The 21,177-nt window shown below is 37.0% G+C and overlaps 1 protein-coding gene across 3 annotated transcripts in view; it reads left to right on the forward strand.

Annotated features, from left to right (window-relative positions):
• LOC126180896 (organic cation transporter protein-like) overlaps window positions 1–21,177 on the forward strand; it is a 432,242-nt gene that overhangs the window by 380,596 nt on the left and 30,469 nt on the right. For all 3 annotated transcript variants that reach the window (XM_049924729.1, XM_049924730.1, XM_049924728.1), the window contains 2 exons: window positions 10,258–10,432; window positions 17,905–18,133. In XM_049924729.1, coding sequence (XP_049780686.1) covers window positions 10,290–10,432; window positions 17,905–18,133 — 372 coding nt within the window. In that variant the 5' untranslated portion in view covers window positions 10,258–10,289. The remainder of the gene's footprint in view (window positions 1–10,257; window positions 10,433–17,904; window positions 18,134–21,177) is intronic.

Consider the following 21,177-nt stretch of genomic DNA (forward strand, 5'->3'; position numbering starts at 1 on the left):
AGGATGCGTGTGACGACCATCTCAACGGCTGGACGCGCAATGATTGTTCTGATCAAACCAGGAAACAAGGTGTAGATTACACGTGCGAATGCCTAGAAGAGCTCAGTCGTGGATGAGCCGTCAGCTTCGAGACTAGATTTAAAGGTGCTGCCTAAACGTATTTAGCGTAATCAATGAAAAGACCTAATTGTGGCCCTCATCTCGTGGTCGTGCGGTAGCGTTCTCGCTTCCCACGCCCGGGTTCCCGGGTTCGATTCCCGGCGGGGTCAGGGATTTTCTCTGCCTCGTGATGGCTGGGTGTTGTGTGCTGTCCTTAGGTTAGTTAGGTTTAAGTAGTTCTAAGTTTTAGGGGACTGATGACCATAGCTGTTAAGTCCCATAGTGCTCAGAGCCATTTGAACCATTTTCAACCTAATTGTGATCCTCCTGTGATGACCCACATGCAAGCTGCTCTCGCCAGAAATGACACTGAAGGAGTTAAGACCTGCATCTCCTGCAGCCTACCGGTGGGAGCAAGTGGTCAGCGAAGATATGATGAGCTGACTCTCGAGATAGCAAGTTGCAGTTCTTGCTATGGCTCTCATCAAGTCCGTCTCGCTTCGCACAAAATCTGTGCAAATGAGCTTCGACCAATGGGAACGGCTGAGCCAATGATTAACCAATGTGAATTTTCCAGTCACCCATGAACTTCTTTTCTGTGCATGACAATTTGAGTACTGGAGTTCCGAACTTACTTTCAGCTGATACTTTTTTACGTTAACCAATAAGCTGCCTTCCCGAGATGCGAGAGAAATTTGCAGTCAATGTGGAGTAGCGTCCGGATGTCGCCAAACTCCCCCACAAGCCAGAAAAGAGAAAAATTTAACAATGACCGCCGCATAGCTTTCCGTGTGAATACGTTAACATTGTTATTCCTCGGCCATTCTGGTTTCCCTCAGTTTTCTTGGACGGCAGAACGGCGAATAATACGGAACCAGGATGTCCTTTGAGCAGAGATTCCGAGCATTAAACAACTTATTAACTCGGACACGTGTCATTGTTCCTCATACCGAGCTTTTTAGGAGTCACCGACTGCACACCGCGGGGGTGCAGTTTTGAAGAATTTTGCATGCACGTGTCTGGCTAGCACAACAGCGTGTCCCGTGTAGGTTACCTGCTGGGGCGGTCGAGCCAACGTCACACTGCTTGTATCGGCTCTTCCTTAAGAATTCGCCTTCACCCTATGGATTGGAAAAACCGACCGGTTAAAACCGATGCCGATATTTTAGTTCTGAACAATCGGTATTTTTCAGTATTTGTTAGGTCTCAGCTACAACACATTTTTATTTAATACTGATAACCAACAATTTGCCGTAGCAGTGGTGCTAAAATGTTTCGTTTTCAAATAAAACTTTAAAAAAAAAAAAGCGAAGTTGGTAGTAAATTCTGTGGGCTCTGAAAGATATTGATGAAGTCAACTTACATATCAACACTTAATAGAATGAGTATTTATGAACAGATTGGACAACATAAAAATTGACCAGTGGATTAATTAATTAATTATTGAAATGTTAACTAGTCATTTGTCCTGTAAAATCAATATTTTATCTACTAACTTGTCCATTTGGATATTCTGAAAGAACATTTTTGGCTTTGTCAATAGAAAATCAGTTGCATTCGGATTCCTACTAAAAATTAAAGATATATATTTTACTAAAACGGATTTTTCATTTGAAATAATAAAAGAAAAAGAAAGCTACAAATTTTAGACAAAGGCTTATTACTTACGTCACTTCTTTGAAATAATAAGGGAAAGGAAGTGACAGCAACAGTAATAATTAAAAAACTTAACAAATCATTCGTAATTTTTAATAAAAACAGAAAGTAAGTGATCTGGCTGTGTCTACATAGCTTGTAGCCATTGGAATCGGAAAACTTAAAACGAAAAATTGTCTCCAGCTTAAGTTTTCACCTTTAAGCACTGAATGTTCGTAATTCCAAAACAGTGACCGTACAATCTTCTGTTACAACACGATTTCTTAGCACAATTTAAAAAAATTAGACGCATTAGGAGAAAACTGCTGAATTTTTTGTGGTATTCAACCCCTCATTACTTTTCGAGAAAAGTAGCGAACAGTGAAAAGACTTAAGATTTCTTTTAGTTACGTATTTTATTTTGACATATTGGTTCTACATATCTTGGAACATACAGTGCAAGAGACTGAGGGACTTTTTGAGTTTTTAAATCTTCGTTCGATGTCGACGTTTATTGCTCAGAATAATACAAATAAAAAACCGAAAATCGGTTACTTTAGATATCGATTATTCTGAGCGGTTTTAACTGTCCGGTTAAATTAGAGATGAAAAAACCGGTATACTCGAAATGAGTTGTTTAAGCGATGAGTGCGGTTCCTACTTTTACCACCAGAGACTCGGGACACTGTCTGCGAATCGCTTTCCCTCCTACCTGACTCCGCGGAGTCGTGCAACTCATTAAATAGACGAGATGTAACTCAATATACAAAACGAAAAAAGAATTGTGTGTTAGTGACTCGACCTTTGCAATCGTTGACATATTCCACAATATCAGTACAGATACCCACCAATCGGTACAATTATACGGATTTCGGTAAATTGGTGTAGTAGCTATGATATATGAAACATATCATCATCACCACCTGACTGACTGACTGACGCGTTTCGCTGTGAGAACTTATACAGATGTATGGTAAGTTAACAGAAAAAACAGAGGAGACGAGCAATATAAGTTTGATCGTAAATGCAAATGACTATTTTCATACACTGTATCATGGTATCATGCAGTACATATAATTCATACAATTTATCGCACACCTGACTGCTATGATCCATCTGCTAATTCTACATTATAAAATTCATCTTTATTCGATGAGGAATTTATTTACCGTGTAGTATATAATTTGTGTGTGTGTGTATGTGTGTGTGTGTGTGTGTGTGTGTGTGTGTGTGTGTGTGTATGTGTGGTAAGGCTCATATCGTTAGCGTAGGAAAAAGAAAATGGCTCTGAGCATTATGGGACTTCACATCTGAGGTCATCAGTCCCCTAGACTAAGAGCTACTTAAACCTAACTAACATAAGGACATCACAGCGTGTAACAGATTGATGACAGTTTATCAGTAAAAACTTTAATATGTGCGCTCCAATTTAGATCACTCTGCATATATTATTCATAGGAACTCACATCATCAACTAGTTGATCCAATATGTTCATTTGGAATATCTCTCATTCCTTTACTTTCCAACTTTTAATCGTATCAGAAGCATCAAACACTATATATAACATCGAACAACACAAAATTAGTGAGTAGAAATTTTTAAAATAAAAATCTGTGTAACATGTATCTTTGCATGGCTAAGAAACATTGGACCAGATCTGGCTAGAGACAGCGAATTTGTGATAGCCTCCATGAGCTGCTCTACAGTGCAGGTGTTTGCACTGCGTAAGACGAGTAGTGCCCACAGTCGCACAGCACTGGTTCGTCTAATAGTCCCCATCTATTCATAGTACTTCCTGTTCCTCCGACTCCTGAACATCTCCATATCTAACCGTCGTCTGTGTCCTAGGGAAGTTCTTCCCTTACAAAGTTTGGCCCAATATCGGAGATGTTTTTTTGCCACATCTGTACTCTGAGACTTCCTGTTTTGTGCAGGAAGCTGCTGTTCGATGTAAGTCGGCGGCGAACAGGTTGGCACACAAAAAGGGGGTGGTCCAGAGAGGTATACGATTCAGTTTTTGCCTTCGTGACTGCCATTCCGCTTCTGATACTAGGAGGGACGATACAGGCTAGGCTGAATTAGGCACTAGATGCCACGAGAGGCGGACCCACCAGCAGTATAAAAGGAGGTGAGGAGTATTATTTTGTGAGTGGAGAAACACTTAACAGCAAAAGGGATCGGTGAGGAGAGCTCAGTGACTTCGGACGTGCAATAGTCTTTGGCTGTCACCTGCGTAACAAATCCATCACAGACAATTCAACACTTCTAAAGTTGACGGACGGGGAGTGTCGAGCATTGTGGGAGTGGTTGTAAAAAACCGCAAGAAATCAATGGAAGGAATCTCTCGGGAATTCTAAAGTGCTACCAGCAGCCTAGCTAGCGTTTTTACTTGCATGTGGAGTTAAGAGTTGGGTACAGTGGTCGACAGCTGTTCATAAACCACGCATTTCTGCAGTCAATGCTAAGCAGCGCTTGAAGTGGAGCAAACAGCGACGCCACTGGACAGTAAACGGCTGGAAGAGGTGATATGGAGTGATGACTCACACTGTACCCTGATGGAAGACTTTGGATTTGGCGAATGCATGGAGAACGTTACCTGCTAGCATGTGTCGTGGCAGCAGTGAGGTACGGAGGCACTGGCTTTACAGCATGGGAGTGTTTCTCTGGGTTAGTGTGTAATCCCCTTTTTGCGCTTAAGACAACAGTAGAAGCAGAGGGACATGCACACGTTTGTCGGCATTATACAGTGCTCACAGTGGAGGAACATTTAACGATTGTTTGTACAAGCACTTATGACAACAAGAACGTTAAGAAAGGCAGGAAGATATTTTTGTTTAGCGAGAGTGACAGGATACACATTTCAGAGTATCTGAGCAGTCAGCGTCAGCGGTGATGAGGACGAAGATGTAGAGATTAAATGAATAAAATAAATCAAAGGCATTGTGCAACATGATCTAGACAAATGTGTTCCGAGTAAGGTTTTATGGCATGGGAAAGATCCACCATGGACTAATAGCTGTGTTAGAAAACTATTACGTAAACAAAGAAAACTTCATCTCAGATTCAAGACAAGTAAAAATCTAGAAAACACACACACACACACACACACACACACACACACACACACACACACACACACTGAACGAAACGAAAACGAGCGTAAGGAGAGAAATGAGAGAAATGTTCAATGACTTTGAAAGTTAAACTTTTGTCAACCGATCTGCGTAAAAAGACCTGAAAGGTTTTGCACATGTGTAAAATGAGTAAGTGGATCAAAATCATCTATTCATACACTCAGTGACCATTTCGGTACCGAAACGGAAGATAAGAGAGAAGGCCGGAATGCTTAATTCAGTCATCCAAAATTGTTTCACCGTGGAAGATCGTAACACGGTCCCTCCTTCCAATCATCGTACAAACGTCGATATGGTAGATACTGAGATTACCGATCACGGAATATAAAAAAAACTATAATCGCTTTGTTGTGGATAGATGTCAGGACCAAATGAGGTGCAGGTACCTATAAGATATAAGGGGCATTCAAAAAGAAACGAGCCGGAGGCATAATTACAGAAACCAGTACCTGTTGTTAGAAGTATTGACCCTAGCTGTTAAGACACTTGTCCCACTGTGACACAAGGCGGCGAATGGCTGTCTCATAAAATTCCTGGGGCTGCGATGTTAACCCCCACCCCTACCCCATGACCATGGACCTTGCCATTGGTGGGGAGGCTTGCGTGCCTCAGCGATACAGATGGCCGTACCGTAGGTGCAACCACAACGGAGGGGTATCTGTTGAGAGGCCAGACAAACATGTGGCTCCTGAACAGGGGCAGCAGCCTTTTCAGTAGTTGCAGGGGCAACAGTCTGGATGATTGACTGATCTGGCCTTGTAACACTAACCAAAACGGCCTTGCTGTGCTGGTACTGCGAATGACTGAAAGCAAGGGGAAACTACGGCCGTAATTTTTCCCGAGGGCATGCAGCTTTACTGTATGGTTAAATGGTGATGGCGTCCTCTTGGGTAAAATATTCCGGAGGTAAAATAGTCCCCCATTCGGATCTCCGGGCGGGGAATACTCAAGAGGACGTCGTTATCAGGAGAAAGAAAACTGGGGTTCTACGGATCGGAGCGTGGAATGTCAGATCCCTTAATCGGGCAGGTGGGTTAGAAAATTTAAAAAGGGAAATGGATAGATTAAAGTTGGATGTAGGGGGAATTAGTGAAGTTCGGTGGCAGGAGGAACAAGACTTTTGGTCAGGTGAATACAGTGTTATAAATACAAAATCAAATAGGGATAATGCAGGAGTAGGTTTAATAATGAATTAAAAAAGTAGGAGCTACTACAAACAGCATAGTGAGCACATGATTGTGGCCAAGATAGACACGAAGCCCACGCCTACTACAATAGTAAAAGTTTATATGCCAACTAACTCTGCAGATGATGAAGAAATTGATGAAATGTATGATGAGATAAAAGAAATTATTCAGGTAGTGAAGGGAGACAAAAATTTAATAGTCATGGGTGACTGGAATTCGAGAGTAGGAAAAGGGAGAGAAGGAAACGTAGTAGGTGAATATGGATTGGGGGTAAGAAATCAAAGAGGAAGCCGTCTGGTAGAATTTTGCCCAGAGCATAACTTAATGTGAATCTTCAGGTTTTCGCGGCGCAAAGACTGCTCCATTAAGTTTCGGGAATGCAGACGCATGAATTCTGCAGAATTCATGCAGCTGCATTCCGAAACTTAATGGAGCAGAGCATAACTTAATTATAGCTAACACTTGGTTCAAGAATCATAAAAGAAGATTGTAAACATGGAAGAATCCTGGAGATACTAGAAGGTATCACATAGATTATATAATGGTAAGACAGAGATTTAGGAACCAGGTTTTAAATTGTAAGACATTTCCAGGAACAGATGTGGGCTCTGACCACAATCTAATGGTCATGAACTGCAGATTAAAATTGAAGAAACTGCAAAAAGGTGGGAATTTAAGAGATGGGACCTGGATAAACTGACTAAACCAGAGTTCGTACAGAGTTTCAGGGAGAGCATAAGGGAACAATTGACAGGAATAGGGAAAGAAATACAGTAGAGGAAGAATGGGTAGCTCTGAGGGATGAAGTAGTGAAGGCAGCAGAGGATCAAGTAGGTAAAAAGACAAGGGCTAGTAGAAATCCTTGGATAACAGAAGAAATATTGAATTTAACTGATGAAAGGAGAAAATATAAAAATGCAGTAAATGAAGCAGGCAAAAAGGAATACAAAGGTCTCAAAAATGAGATTGACAGGAAGTGCAAAATGGCTAAGCAGGCATGGCTAGAGGAAAAATGTAAGGATGTAGAGGCTTATCTCACTAGGGGTAAGATAGATACTGCCTACAGGAAAATTAAAGAGACCTTTGGAGAAAAGAGAACCACTTGTACGAATATCAAGAGCTCAGGTGGAAACCCAGTTCTAAGCAAAGAAGGGAAAGCAGAATGGTGGAAGGAGTATATAGAGGGTCTATACAAGGGCATTGTACTTGAGGACAATATTATGGAAATGGAAGAGGATGTAGATGAAGATGAAATAGGAGATACGATACTGCGTGAAGAGTTTGACAGAGCACTGAAAGACCTGAGACGAAACAAGGCCCTGGGAGTAGACAACATTCCATTAAAACTAGTGATGGCCTTAGGAGAGCCAGTCCTGACAAAACTCTACCATCTGGTGAGCACGATGTATGAGACAGGCGAAATACCCTCAGACTTCAAGAAGAATATAATAATTCCAATCCCAAAGAAAGCAGGTGTTGACAGATGTGAAAATTACCGAACTATCAGTTTAATAAGCCATGGCTGCTAAATACTAACACGAATTCTGTACAGATGAATGGAAAAACTGATAGAAGCCGACCTCGGCGAAGATCAGTTTGGATTCCGTAGAAATGTTGGAACACGTGAGGCAATACTGACCCTACAACTTGTCTTAGAAAATAGATTAAGGAAAGGCAAACCTACATTTGTAGCATTTGTAGACTTAGAGAAAGCTTTTGACATTGTTGACTGGAATACTCTCTTTCAAATTCTGTAGGTAGCAGGGGTAAAATACAAGGAGTGAAAGACTATTTACAATTTGTACAGAAACCAGATGGCAGTTATAAGAGTTGAGGGGTATGAAAGGGAAGCAGTGGTTGGGAAGGGAGCGAGACAGGGTTGTAGCCTCCCCCCGATGTTATTTAATCGATATTGAGCAAGCAGTAAAAGAAACAAAAGAAAAATTCGTAGTAGGTATTAAAATCCGTGGAGAAGAAATAAAAAACTTTGAGGTTTGCTGATGACATCGTAATTCTGTCAGAGACAGCAAAGGACTTGGAAGAGCAGTTGAACGGAATGGACAGTGTCTTGAAAGGAGGATATAAGATTAACATCAACAAAAGCAAAACGAGGATAATGGAATGTAGTCTAATTAAGTCAAGTGATGCTGAGGGAATTACATTAGGAAATGAGACACTTAAAGTAGTAAAGGAGTTTTGCTATTTGGGGAGCAAAATAACTGATGATGGTCGAAGTAGAGAGGATATAAAATGTAGACTTGCAATGGCAAGGAAAGCGTTTCTGAGGAAGAGAAATTTGTTAACATTGAGTATAGATTTAAGTGTCAGGAAGTCATTTCTGAAAGTATTTGTATGGAGTGTAGCCATGTATGGAAGTGAAACATGGACGATAAATAGTTTGGACAAGAAGAGAATAGAAGCTTTCGAAATGTGGTGCTACAGAAGAATGCTGAAGTTTAGATGGGTGGATCACATAACTAATGAGGAGGTGTTGAATAGGATTGGGGAGAAGAGGAGTTTGTGTCACAACTTGACAAGAAGAAGGGGCCGGTTGGTAGGACATGTTCTGAGGCATCAAGGGATCATAAATTTAGCATTGGAGGGCAGTGTGGAGGGTAAAAATCATAGAGGGGGACCAAGAGATGAATACACTAAGCAGATTCAGAAGGATGTAGGTTGCAGTAAGTACTGGGAGATGAAGAAGCTTGCACAGGATAGGGTAGCATGGAGAACTGCATCAAACCAGTCTCAGGACTGAAGACCAGAACAACAACAACTCAGCGTCCACCTCAAAAAATACATCACACAGACTGTTGAAATACGATACCACACACAACTAAGTTAACATGTTCCACAGACAGATGGTACATGCGACTTCCCACCATTGTTGTTGCTGTTGCGGTCTTGTGACTGCCTTGATGCAGCTCACTACTGTACCCAATAGAGTGCGGACTTCTTCATCTCTGATTAACTACAGCAACGTGTATCCGTGCAAGAGTGGCCATTTGATAGTTTGTAGGGGAGGGCCTAGACCTGAGGGAATAGGGCATTTTTAATATTTTGGAAGACAAATTCTTACTTCCAAGTAGCCATAAAAAGTTCCATTTCATTTCCAACCATGTCAAAAACTACATAATACCGACTTTTACATAATTTTCTTGACGGAAAAATACCAAATTATACATACCGTTTTTTCTCCCTGAGAGTTGGTGGGGTATTATGGGCGACCTTCCATCCACATGAACCTGGCTGTAGTGAAGATGGTATCTTTAAAACTTTTACAACCTATGCGTCCCTCCAGTACCAAATTAAGACCTTAGAAAACTTATAGTGCCATAGGCTCTCTAGCCTCCCTTGCAGTTATTGAATTTGTATTTTATTGTTTTAATGATCCTCTTCATCATTTCTGTGCATAGATACAATTTGATTTGGGACAAGTCAGTATTACGAGAAGATGAGATGAGAGAACATAAATTAATGTGATGATTATAAACTGTGTATCTGTCACAAATACACAGGAGCCAACATAAAAAAAGGCTGTAAGCAAGTTATTACATACAGTTACACATAGATTTTTAGGCAAATTATCACATTCACAGTTATACATAGTTTTTTTTTCAGTTAAAACTGTGATTAAATCTAAAGAAAGTACACGCGTAGGTATTCTTCTTAAGAACACAAAAAAAGCAATAGGGTGTTTACCATTCTTCCCATGTCACGTGAGTGTAGTTTACAGTACTTTTTTTTCACAAAAGATACAAATGTACACTACATCATCATTCTCTGCTTCTAGATTTAAAACAGTTAATCTAATTAAAAATGTTTATAGTGCTTCTTTTGCTTGAATAATGAAAGTTTGAGATATGATGATTTCTGTGATACCATATTTTGTCACAAGATATCTAATACTGTGAAGTAAAACTTGTTTTGCTTATTCTTTAAGTTTCCAAACTTCCAACCATGAGATGTTATTTCATTAATATATTACACAGTGATTCAAGTACCTTTACTGTCAGTTTGGACACAAACAGAAATATTATATTCCTTGTATCCCACAAAGACACACCTTAGGTGTGAAAGTACAAGATTGTTTTTAGTTCATATAATGCCTTTTATTAAGGTAGATACTTCTGTACCCTTATACAAAATTGCAAATTTTTGTTTGTTTAAGAATATACTGACAAAACCTTTTTAATTTTAGATTCAGATTGGAAAGCAAGAAGGCAGTGAAAAATGGCTTTTGATGACATCTTCCCATACTTGGGAGAATTTGGCCGTTACCAGCGGCGTATTTACTTTTTGCTGTGCCTGACAGCAATTGTGAGTGCCCTCCATAAGTTGGGAGGTGTCTTCCTTCAGGCGAAAGTGGACCACAGGTAGGATTATTATGACCTAATAGAGATGTCTGTATAGTAATTCAGATAAACTATAGTAAAGATAACAACAGCTGAGTAATGGAGACAATTCAACAGTTTTTCACAACTCTTTGAATTTTAAATCCAAAGAATATTAATGTTCAAACTGATTCACTCTGTTGATAGTATTGTTTGAGTAAACATGACGAGAGAACTTCCACAAGTTTGTGATCAGTTCATGAACAGAAGCACATTTTCTTATCTTGCTGTGTGATCTCTTTTGGAATAATTATTGAGACACTTTAGACTCATTTTTAATTGAAATAAAAGGAAAGAAAAAGTATACTATTTTGTTTGGCCTCCCTAGGTCTAACCCAAGCAGTGAATACTAGTTTGTTACCAATTTGCACATTTTTACAGATACAGAGTGTAAACTGTCGTGTATGCAAAGTATACTGACTTCCATAATCATTACTACAGCTGACCAGCAAATGCATAAAAACAATAATTATGATACACACATTCTTTAAAAATCACACTCTGTTACTTAAGTGTGTTATATATTCTATATAATATGTATGAACATTTTATGGGCATGTTCTAAGGGAACAATAGGTAACTGGACAGTTGATGCATTTCCTCTATTCTGGGAACTAAAGAACTATTTATCAGTTACACTGACAACAGAAGCTGTTAAAAAAATCACTCATCGTGTTTCTGTTGAGCCAAGCAGGTTCTTGTAAAAATACACGTTTAAAATAACAAATAAGTTCCTATCTGTCATTGTAGGCAACATTTTTCTGTCTTCCTTCACCAAGGCTTTGTACATTGCTCAAATTACTTTTTGAAAGCATTTTTCCTCAAACATTATTCTCAGGCAGTAGACCATCAGTGTCTTTTGATGTGTAAAGATCTCTTTTTAGCAGCAGCGGATAAGTTGATCAACCAGAAACAAACTCTAACATTGTTAGATAAATCCCTCATTCACTGTGCTGTACCAATTTTATCAGCAATGTTGGAAAAATACATTCTCAACTTCTAGAGTACATATCCCAAAGATATTTTCCTCAGAATTAACATTTGATAGTTTTGACAATGCCTTGAATACCTGGATGCACTCAATATTTTCATTTTATACAGAAACCATAAAATAATCATATAATGCTCCAGCTTATTCTTCCAGTGTGTCCACTGTCATTACCTTTTAGACATTTATGCATGGTATCTGTTTCCTAGCAGTGGACATGTTGAGTAAGTGATCCCCCCCCTCACCTGCTTTATTGTCTGGTTACATTAACCTCTTGACTTTGTAAATTATTTATGACTTTGTAAATTATTTATTCACTCATAAAATTACATCTATTCTCCCACCACTCAATTCTGACCTGTCAAGTACCAGATATTGCATTCATCATGTGAAATATTTCTTTGGCATTGAAAAATGGCATTTTAGTGTTTTCTGCCCCTCTTTGTTCTATAACAGTAATTATTGTCCTGCTATCATTCATTGTATTCTTTCTAGTTGACATTATGTAATCTCTTGAAATGTTCATGTGAAAAGTGTCTGTGATATTTATTACAAGTTTTAGCTGCCAAGTTCTCATTCTAGCATTTTATAATGCTGTTTCCCAAAGTCCCCGGTTAATAAATTCATCTGCTTGCTCTGTCTGATTTCTACATGTTTTCAATTTTTTTAGCATCTGATTATGAAATAACCAATTCTAGAATATTTTTGTGAAGTCCATCTCCATTCTACTCTTCTTACATGTCTTCCTGCTACATTCAACTTTGACATATCACATTTTGTCATATATTCAGCTCAAACTGGAATAGCTCAGCTCATGGGTAGTAAGTTACTTGCTTTGTGTGGTGTCTGTCCACCTGTGGCACACAGAACTTCACTACATGTTGTTGTGATCTCTCACTGCAGTGCAGTATATCAGCGGCTGTGTATGAAGCTGTCAAGAGTGGCATTGTACAACACCACCACTTGATTGGCGCATACTCTCTGGAGATAAACAATGGTCTTCAGTGACAGTATTGGAGCTATCATCCTTCACCGTCCAAATGATCTGGGATGTCTAGTGTCTTTCATACGCTTTTGCTGTGCTGTCTCGCTCATATACAATTTGCATACTGTGTGCTGTATGCATGTAACACTGAGTCGCAACCACTGTACTCGAGGACAGATACCCATACTGACTGTTATTGACACAGGAAGTAGTTTCATACTGAAATACCATGAATATCACATGTTTCTGGATTGACACACACAGCTCAGTTCACTTAGTGTTGTCAAGGGACAATTTTTTAAGACATCTTTGAGAGTCCTTAAATTAAAAAAGAGTGCAATCAGCATCCATCCAAACCTTATAGGTGACAAATGTTCATTCACAATATTATTCATCACTGCTGCTTTGCCAGTAATGTGCATTTTTATTGTAATGGACGGTTATCCCAGTAATATTGAATAAAATTGAGTACCTAAGACATTTTTGTATGTAGATAAGGCCCTATAAAAGTTGCAGAGCCAAAGCATGTTGAGTTTTTATGGAATAACACAGAAAAGCTGTCCAGTGTAGTAATATATACAAAAACTGCTCACAGGAGTAGTTGAAATGGCATTTATTGAGAAAAATATCAGTGTATACAATCATTGAGGTGCTGTAATTAATATTTCATTAATTTTAAATGTAATATGAGCTGACATGATTAATAATTTTTTTTATATGAATTAAGCTGACTGAAGCGAACAACCACTGCAAAATTTTGTTGGAGCCTGTTTTTAATATTTTTTTAACTTTCAAAATTTTTTTAAAAATTCAGTTCTTCATTTCTTTACCTTTTTCTGCTTTTATGTTTCAGGTTTTTGGTTCTGATGAGCTTTATAATTTTATTTCTTAACACTCAGGTTATATAATGGTGTTCCTGCTAAAATGTATTCCAAATTTTCACAGAGAACATCTTTGGTGTAGGAGATTCAGTGATGTTTCTCATTTTTGCAAGTATATTTACAGCAGTTTATTAAAGATATTTCTGGCCACTGACATAGTAATAAGCTTTGGGGAAACCTGTCTGTGTCACTGTTGATTTTACAATGATAACATTGTGCACTGTTATAAACAGTGAAAGTCCTGTGTTTTCACAACAGAAAGTAGTATTTCTATTCTTGTTAAAAATGCCGATCTCTAGCCTATAATCTCACGACTGTCAGTCATATTTCATTTCCCCAAAGGACAGAGTGTAATTCTCAAATGTACACAGAAAAATAATACATGTAATTTATTCATAAAATATGGAGTACCAATCACAAAAGAAGTCCAGTTTTAACCCCAGAAAAACCTGTCAGAAAGTCATGATGATAGTTTAAATACAGTTTGCAGTGTCTGGTGAATTAGGCAATGTAGCTGATGATGAGCAGTAGCAACATCAATACAAGTAACCACTCTGGTCATAACTAAAATCAGACAAACAAGAAATAGTGATGTTAAGCTTCCTATGAAATAAATATGAAAACATTATATATTGTAATTGTAGGTCCATAACGCAAATGTAAAGCATATGTGGACAATGTACGGGTAATATTAGATTAAAAAATTACAAATCTAAAGCACCCGTGGAAATATATGGTTATGGTGTGTGTGTGTGTGTGTGTGTGTGTGTGTGTGTGTGTGTATACACACATTTAGTGTCACTTCTCATTGTGATCATGAGTCTGCTTATTTTAGTCTTAGTCACGAAAGTCAGATTCACCTCATCGAGTGTGTCCCTGTTACCATCCCAGCTTTTTTTCAAACCTTAACATACTAAATTCTGCTTGGGCAACAAAAACTTCTTTCCTCTTGCTGACAGATCCATCAAGGCTTACATGTTTTGCATACTTTATTTTCTTATTCTTCAGTCATCTGGATTATTCAGTATAGTAAGAGAGCATAATTGTAACATAAAAGTGAACTGTAAAAGAAATTTTTAGTGTTAAATTCAAACTTTATTATGTTTTTTTTGCTGTGACTGCTAATTTCAGCCATTTTGTATGAAAATAGTCTCGTGGGATTTTTCATTCAATTAAAAGTATCTGAATAAGAATTCATGATTTAGGTAACTAAGTCTGGGTAAAATAATTGACAGTGGTAATCTGTCCATTTAGTCACTGTGAAGAAAAACGTGTAATACCCTGAAATTTACACTTTAATGCATTTTTGTAGAAAACTGTTGCCTCCAGTTTCAAGTTTAAACTGAAACATTTCTGAGACATACTCTCCATATTTTTATAAATATCACAGCAGAAGCAATAAGTAACATTAATTGCAAGTTAGCAGGTGTTACTGGTGCAAGTAAATATAGCATCAATACAACATCAGAACTAATCATAATATCTGGAGATATAGCTATTCCTCACATGTTGATTCAGCTTTTCAGTTGTTGCTCTTCTAGATTCTCAGAAAATCAGCCCAAATTTTATTTCATTTAATCATTGATCTATCTCACATGTCTTAACTAACCATGACTTCTTTTTCATTGTTTTTACTCAACACTTGTTTTACTCTTGTGAAAGCTATGTTTCATTGGTTGGTCCATTTTGCTTTTAAGCTTTACATTGAGAAATTTCATTTCTCATATCCACATTCATTGGAAACTGCACTGACAGAACCTGAATGAATAAATATATTTATTCTTTTGTTCACTATGACTGATGTCCAGACTGCCTTTTAAGTCCTCCATCTTAGTCATTGTTAATAGGGATGATGTTGAATATCACAGTAATTTTTCATTATAAGTTTAATTCACACATTTTATTTTCCTTATTATAGTACTGCTATGAACACTATGATTTTGTTAATACAATTAATGATTGCAAATTTACAAATCAAAGAACCAGAAAATCTGATACACATATGTAGACAAATAAAAGTATATTGACTGTAATGGAACATTAAAAATAAAATAAATAAAAAAAGGAAACTGTTAGAGATTGTCACATCATTTCGAGTTCGAGCTTTAAAAGATTTCTGTTTTCTGGGACTGTGTATACATGTGTGCAATACAGCAGTCTCAAATAGAAACTTATACTATCAAGAGTTTAAGTAGATGTACTTAGCAAAATTACTAATCACATCAACAAACTATTGGCCATGATATGGCTCACATTATTGAACAAAATGTTCCACCCTCTTGGGCTGGTAATGTACAACTTCATATTTCTGTTTTAAATAACATGCCCTACTAACTAAATGCGACTTAATCAAATTAAGGTTTCTGTATGGAAGACATTTCAACATACACTACAATGGTCTGTCAATTTGTGAAAAAAGCTTCACTATCAATTTTTGACACAAACATGTATGAATATGTGTGTGAACTGTTTTAGGATGTTTGCTGCTCCTTGAACTAAATAAATATAAAAATTCTAAAATTGAATTGAATACTCCCTGTTGTAAGAAAAAGTTGTATTTCAGCTGCTTATTTAATCATTATTACAATTAGAAACAATGCATGACTTTGCTGCAGCTCATCAGATAGTATTACATTTATTTGTTCTTTTGTTAATAGTTTCTTAATTTTTGAAAGAGAGCAAGGAATAAATTCTATCAGAATAATATTAAAGGTGATTTATTTAATACAAAGCAGTTCAATGTTCTGCATTACTTTTTTGTTTTATTTCCAGAAAAATCATTTGTAGAACAGAATTTTTCTCTGTGAGAATTTCTGATTATTAATATGGAGCAAAGCACTGTATATGCATGTATATACTTCCACATTTTCAGAACTACTATCTGGGAAAACATATCACAAGAAGTTACCTGCATTACCTTTCCAGTGCCTGAAACAGTTGATATTTACTGTATGGCAGTAATTATTTAACTGGAAGTGCATGCTTCATGTTGGACATATGTGGTATTTGATTTTTATTCAGCCTTGCAGCATTCCACTGGATTTCTACCCTACTATGAATAATTTAGGGTTTTGTGTTTGCAGGCTGTTATATGTGATTTTTCTTTAAAGGTTTTTATTTAATATGTTTGTTCTGTTGTTTTTAATAGTGTGTGATTTCTTAATTGTACAACAGCACCCACTAACATTTACAAAGGAATGAATTATCTTATGCCCTTAATCCAGGAAAACATCAGGCTTGTTTCTGTTTATAGAAGAGAGGAATTTTGATATTTTTATGTACTACTGGTTACATTCAGCTAACTCACAGTGAAAATTGGTACAGAAAGATGCATTTTGTTTAATTATGTTGCTCATCTGTGTTGTGTGTTGCATTGGCACTGTTGATTACTGCAGTCTTCTGAGTTATTCTGCTTCACAAATGTCCAAACCAATTGTTGCCAAGCTGCTTTGTGTGGGGGTAACATATTAGTCTTTTATTGTGCATGCAATGGCATTTGATAGCAGGTGTCTTCATAACATTTCTACACATACCATAATAAATGCTTTGTGTGTGCTTTCAGAGAACTTACTTCAAAACTGTTACAAGAATACACCATTGTAATAGAAATTTATATGAGTGACTTAATTTGATTTTCTTCTCTGCATGTGACTGTTTCTCTGCAGCAGTGTTGCTTATATACATAAAAATTGTCCCTTATTAATCTAAATTGAAGTTAAGTCATTAATTCTGAGATTCAGTATGTTTTCTATAAATTGCTGTGGTTTCAGTGTTGTTCACATTTGTTCACTTTATAATTTAATATGTAGTACATGGAAACTATTTCAGATCTGAGGCAAAAGTTTCTGGTGTCCAGCTTCCTGTTCTTTTAAGCAAAATACTTCACATTATTCCCACTGCTTTCTTAGAACTCTGTACAATGCTTTCAGAATGTCAGGCAAAGGACAACATTCAAAGTCTGTTTCTAAGTTATATTTCATTTTTCAGTCAAATTTAACTTATATTGCATACAGGTGGACATGTATAATAAAAATTTGTGTTGTAAGTGCTGAGGACAACACTATGCCTGAATGCTATGTTTTGTTTTTCTTCATCCCATGCTTGTCTAAATACAATATTTTAACATCTCTTTGTTTTAAGTATGTGTAATTTTTTTTTCAAGGCTTATTCACACCAATATAACATATAGCTTCTGAGTATCGCAGGAATGATCTAACCATAGTTAAATAAGGATTGATTTTGGTCTTCAGATGTGATGCTTTACACATAAAAATAATAAGACATACAATATAAGTACACAAATACAGATGTTTTCAGAGGCCTCCACACTTCTTGTGTTATGTTACTGGAATATTTATGTCTTCAGTTAACAGGAATATTTTCTAGCATACTGTGAGAGGCAACTGATAATGGAACAATTAAGTATGTTAGCAATTTAAATTTTAAACCTGTTTGTCATCAACAGATTGGCTTCTTCAGACCTACAGATTACATCTTATAAATCCATCACCAATTAGCCATATGTGCTAATTATAAACATCAAATATTTTCCATAGCTTTGATAAGCATTTGTACATAAAGGGTTGTTGTTTCTATTCAGATGTCAGTTGCCTTTTGAAAATGAAACAGCTACATATCAGTTACCTCAAGGCGTAATAAACATGAGCTACCCTTGGGACAGTGAGCAACAAGCGTGGTCCTCATGCAGGAGGCTTGATGCCAACTTCAGTGCGGAATATTTCAGCTCAAATATTCCTGCCAACCGCAGTGTGAGATGCGATTCCTGGGTCTACGACCACAGCATTTACAAGAGCAGCACGATTGTGGAGGTGATCGAGGAGCAAAGTCTCTCACTTTTAGACATGTATGCACAATGTCCTTTTCTTGTTCTTCATCACATGCAGTCACTATGTTTGCCTAAATATTTTATGGGGTTTAATGCTGTTTGCAATCACAGGATAATTTGTGCATACAATGTCTAAAAGAATATAACATTCAAAAACAATTATATCAACTCAAAAATTTTACTTTCAAAATCATTATATAACATACAAAAAACAATTATATGAGATGAAAACTTTCACTTTCAAGAATCACTATTCAGTTCAAATATTGAATTCTTTTATTTAAAAAAAAAAAAAAGAAAAAATAAGACAATTGAGTATTTAATATTCCACAAATGAAGAAATTTTATAATTTCATAACTTGTCTAATGGTAATAATTTGTTTTGAAGTGCTGTGAAAACAAATATTGAGCACTGAGAAGTAAAGCTTTATGTATAATTTCAGTATAGAATTGAAAGCTTCATTTTCTTGGAAGACTAGTGTTCATATAAGCTAAACTTTATATTGGACAGGTATAAACAAAACACTTAAAAACTGTTTTTCATTCAGTGTAAAACTGTATCACATGTCAGCTAGACTGGCACATTTGTTCTTGGTCTCATTTTCATTTTCGTTGTCATCAAACAGTTGCATAAAACTCCTGTTTGTCACTGTTGTATTGACATTTTTTCATTGATTTTCCAACTTCTCATTATTTCTCTTCATTTCCTTCTTTTTTTTTTTTACAATTTTGTTTGGTTATTTATGGAAGCACAGGCCTATAACTACGTTCTTTCTGCTCAGACTTCACACTTCAGAAGTATGTTTCTGAATTCATAAGCCGCTATCAGTGTCAGTCAACAGTTTCCTCTGTTCACAAAGCCATTGTAGAGTGTTGCCAATTTTCGGCAATAGGTAATGGTTTAGATAAGTCACAAATTGTTGACAAGCCTTTGATAACTTTGGCATTGAAATTCAGGAGTGTATTTTGATAAATTTATCTTGTTTTAATCTCAGCCATAGTTGAATAATTGTGGAACATTATTCAGTAGATTCAAAAAGTTCTCCAACCATTGAACTGAGAAGGAATTGTCAACAGTAAGGATCCTATCAAATGCTTGTAGTCATTATTTGCTGTATAACTGATAAAAATACGAAAATTTGAAGAAAATGATAGATAAATTGATATTAGATACACCCTATGGAATTAATTGTTTTAAATAGAAAGCCAGAATGATAAATAGTCCCACTGAATTCTGAACATAGTTATGTATAGTTGACTTAGTAGAGTAAAGTAGTAGCATATCAGATGGGTCAATTGGAATGTTTCATACATGGGAATAAATTCCATATTAGCAGACTTGACATGATTCTGTGTAACCAACCAGGTGCACATGTGGTTTTTAAAGCAAAATAGCTTATTTCTGGACTTGCTGGTTGTTATAAATTTAAGATCGCTGTTGCAATACCCATTACTGTATTGCTAATGAAAATATGCAGTGCATTATGCTTCAGAAGGTTAATAAGGAATTCAATCAATTAGACATGTTTTAAAATAATCACCTCATATGGTTCCAAGATGTTGGACTTGGGCTAGATTGTCACACCAGTTACACATACAGGGTGTCTCACGAAAGATGCCTGGGAGGGGTCTGCAAGTCACATGGCACAGCCACTGGCTGCTGCTACCGCACCTGCTGACCGCCTGACTCTCGGACCCAAATCTGCCGGTAGATGGCTGCGCATGCACTTCTACTGAATGAAGTGAAGTGTAAACAACGTTCCATCTTATTAACTTAAGCTTATGTTTGTTTACATCAGGTGCTCAGAATGATGTCCCTCTGTGGCAAGAGCAGTCTGACATCTCCTGAACACATTAGCAAACACTCGACGAATTTTGGTTGCCAAAATCTGGGAAATGACTAGCCAAACCCTGTCTTCCAACTCTTCAAGTGGGTGGGGATTGCTTTCATCCACCTTGTCTTTTAACATTCCCAAAAGATAAAAACCACACGGATTAAGAGAATGAGGATTTAGATCTGTAGAATGTGAGGCAACCAGTCAATTACCTTATCATCAAAAACAGTTCCTATTCCTGTCACAGAAGCATTGGCAATGTGTGGTCTTGCCTTGTCCTTCACGAAATAACTGTACATCTTTTTGTTTGATGTTAGTTCTCAAGGGGGAAAAAAAAGATGCAGTATATTGTTCACTTACCTGTCAGAATATAATTTGTCCAATAATTTGTCTTGCATTAATTGCACACAACACTCCTGTTTTCACATCATTCAGAAGTTTTTGATGTAATTTGTGAGGATTTTTGGAGCTCCAACATTTATTGTTCTGAGAATTTACATACCATGACAAATGCAACCATTCTTAATCAGAAAAAAAGCGTCTCAGGATCAACTTCCCCTTCGTGCACAGACTGTAACAGCCAGTTGCAATAACAATGTTGAGCAGCAGTATCTGAGTTCTTTGGTTGATGCACTACCATTATTTTGTATGGTCTCAGTTTGTTTGTGCACAGCTCTGTGAGCAGATGCCCTTGACATAGCAGTCTGAAGTGTCAAACAGTGCAGAGATTTTCTTGGACTTCTTTCTAAGGCCCCCCACACAATGTTGTCTAATTTATTTTTGGATAAAACACTAGGGTCTCTAGGCCTTCATTTATGTAATACAGATCCAGTCTCTTGAAATTTCTTCACTAATATGCATATCATCGAATCATTGGGAACATGCACACTAGGAAATTTTCGTATGAATTCAAGCTGACATTCCACATATAATTCTGTTTTTGCATAGTTCAACACAAAAAAACACTCATTGATCCTTTGTGTATACCATACCAAATGGAAACTCGACAGGAAACTGAAAACAAACCGCCAAAACACTCAGTTGCACAATATAGAAAACGTGTGTGGGTTGTTGATGTCCGATTGGGCCAAGTGACGTATGTGGAGGGAAGCCCCAGACTCAGTGCAGTTGCAATAATGACATCTAGCAACAATATTTTAAGCAATTAACCTTGACAAAAAAATTCAAAAGA

The sequence above is a fragment of the Schistocerca cancellata genome, chromosome 1 (genome assembly GCF_023864275.1).
Source record: "Schistocerca cancellata isolate TAMUIC-IGC-003103 chromosome 1, iqSchCanc2.1, whole genome shotgun sequence".
Classification (NCBI taxonomy): Eukaryota; Metazoa; Arthropoda; class Insecta; order Orthoptera; family Acrididae; genus Schistocerca; species Schistocerca cancellata.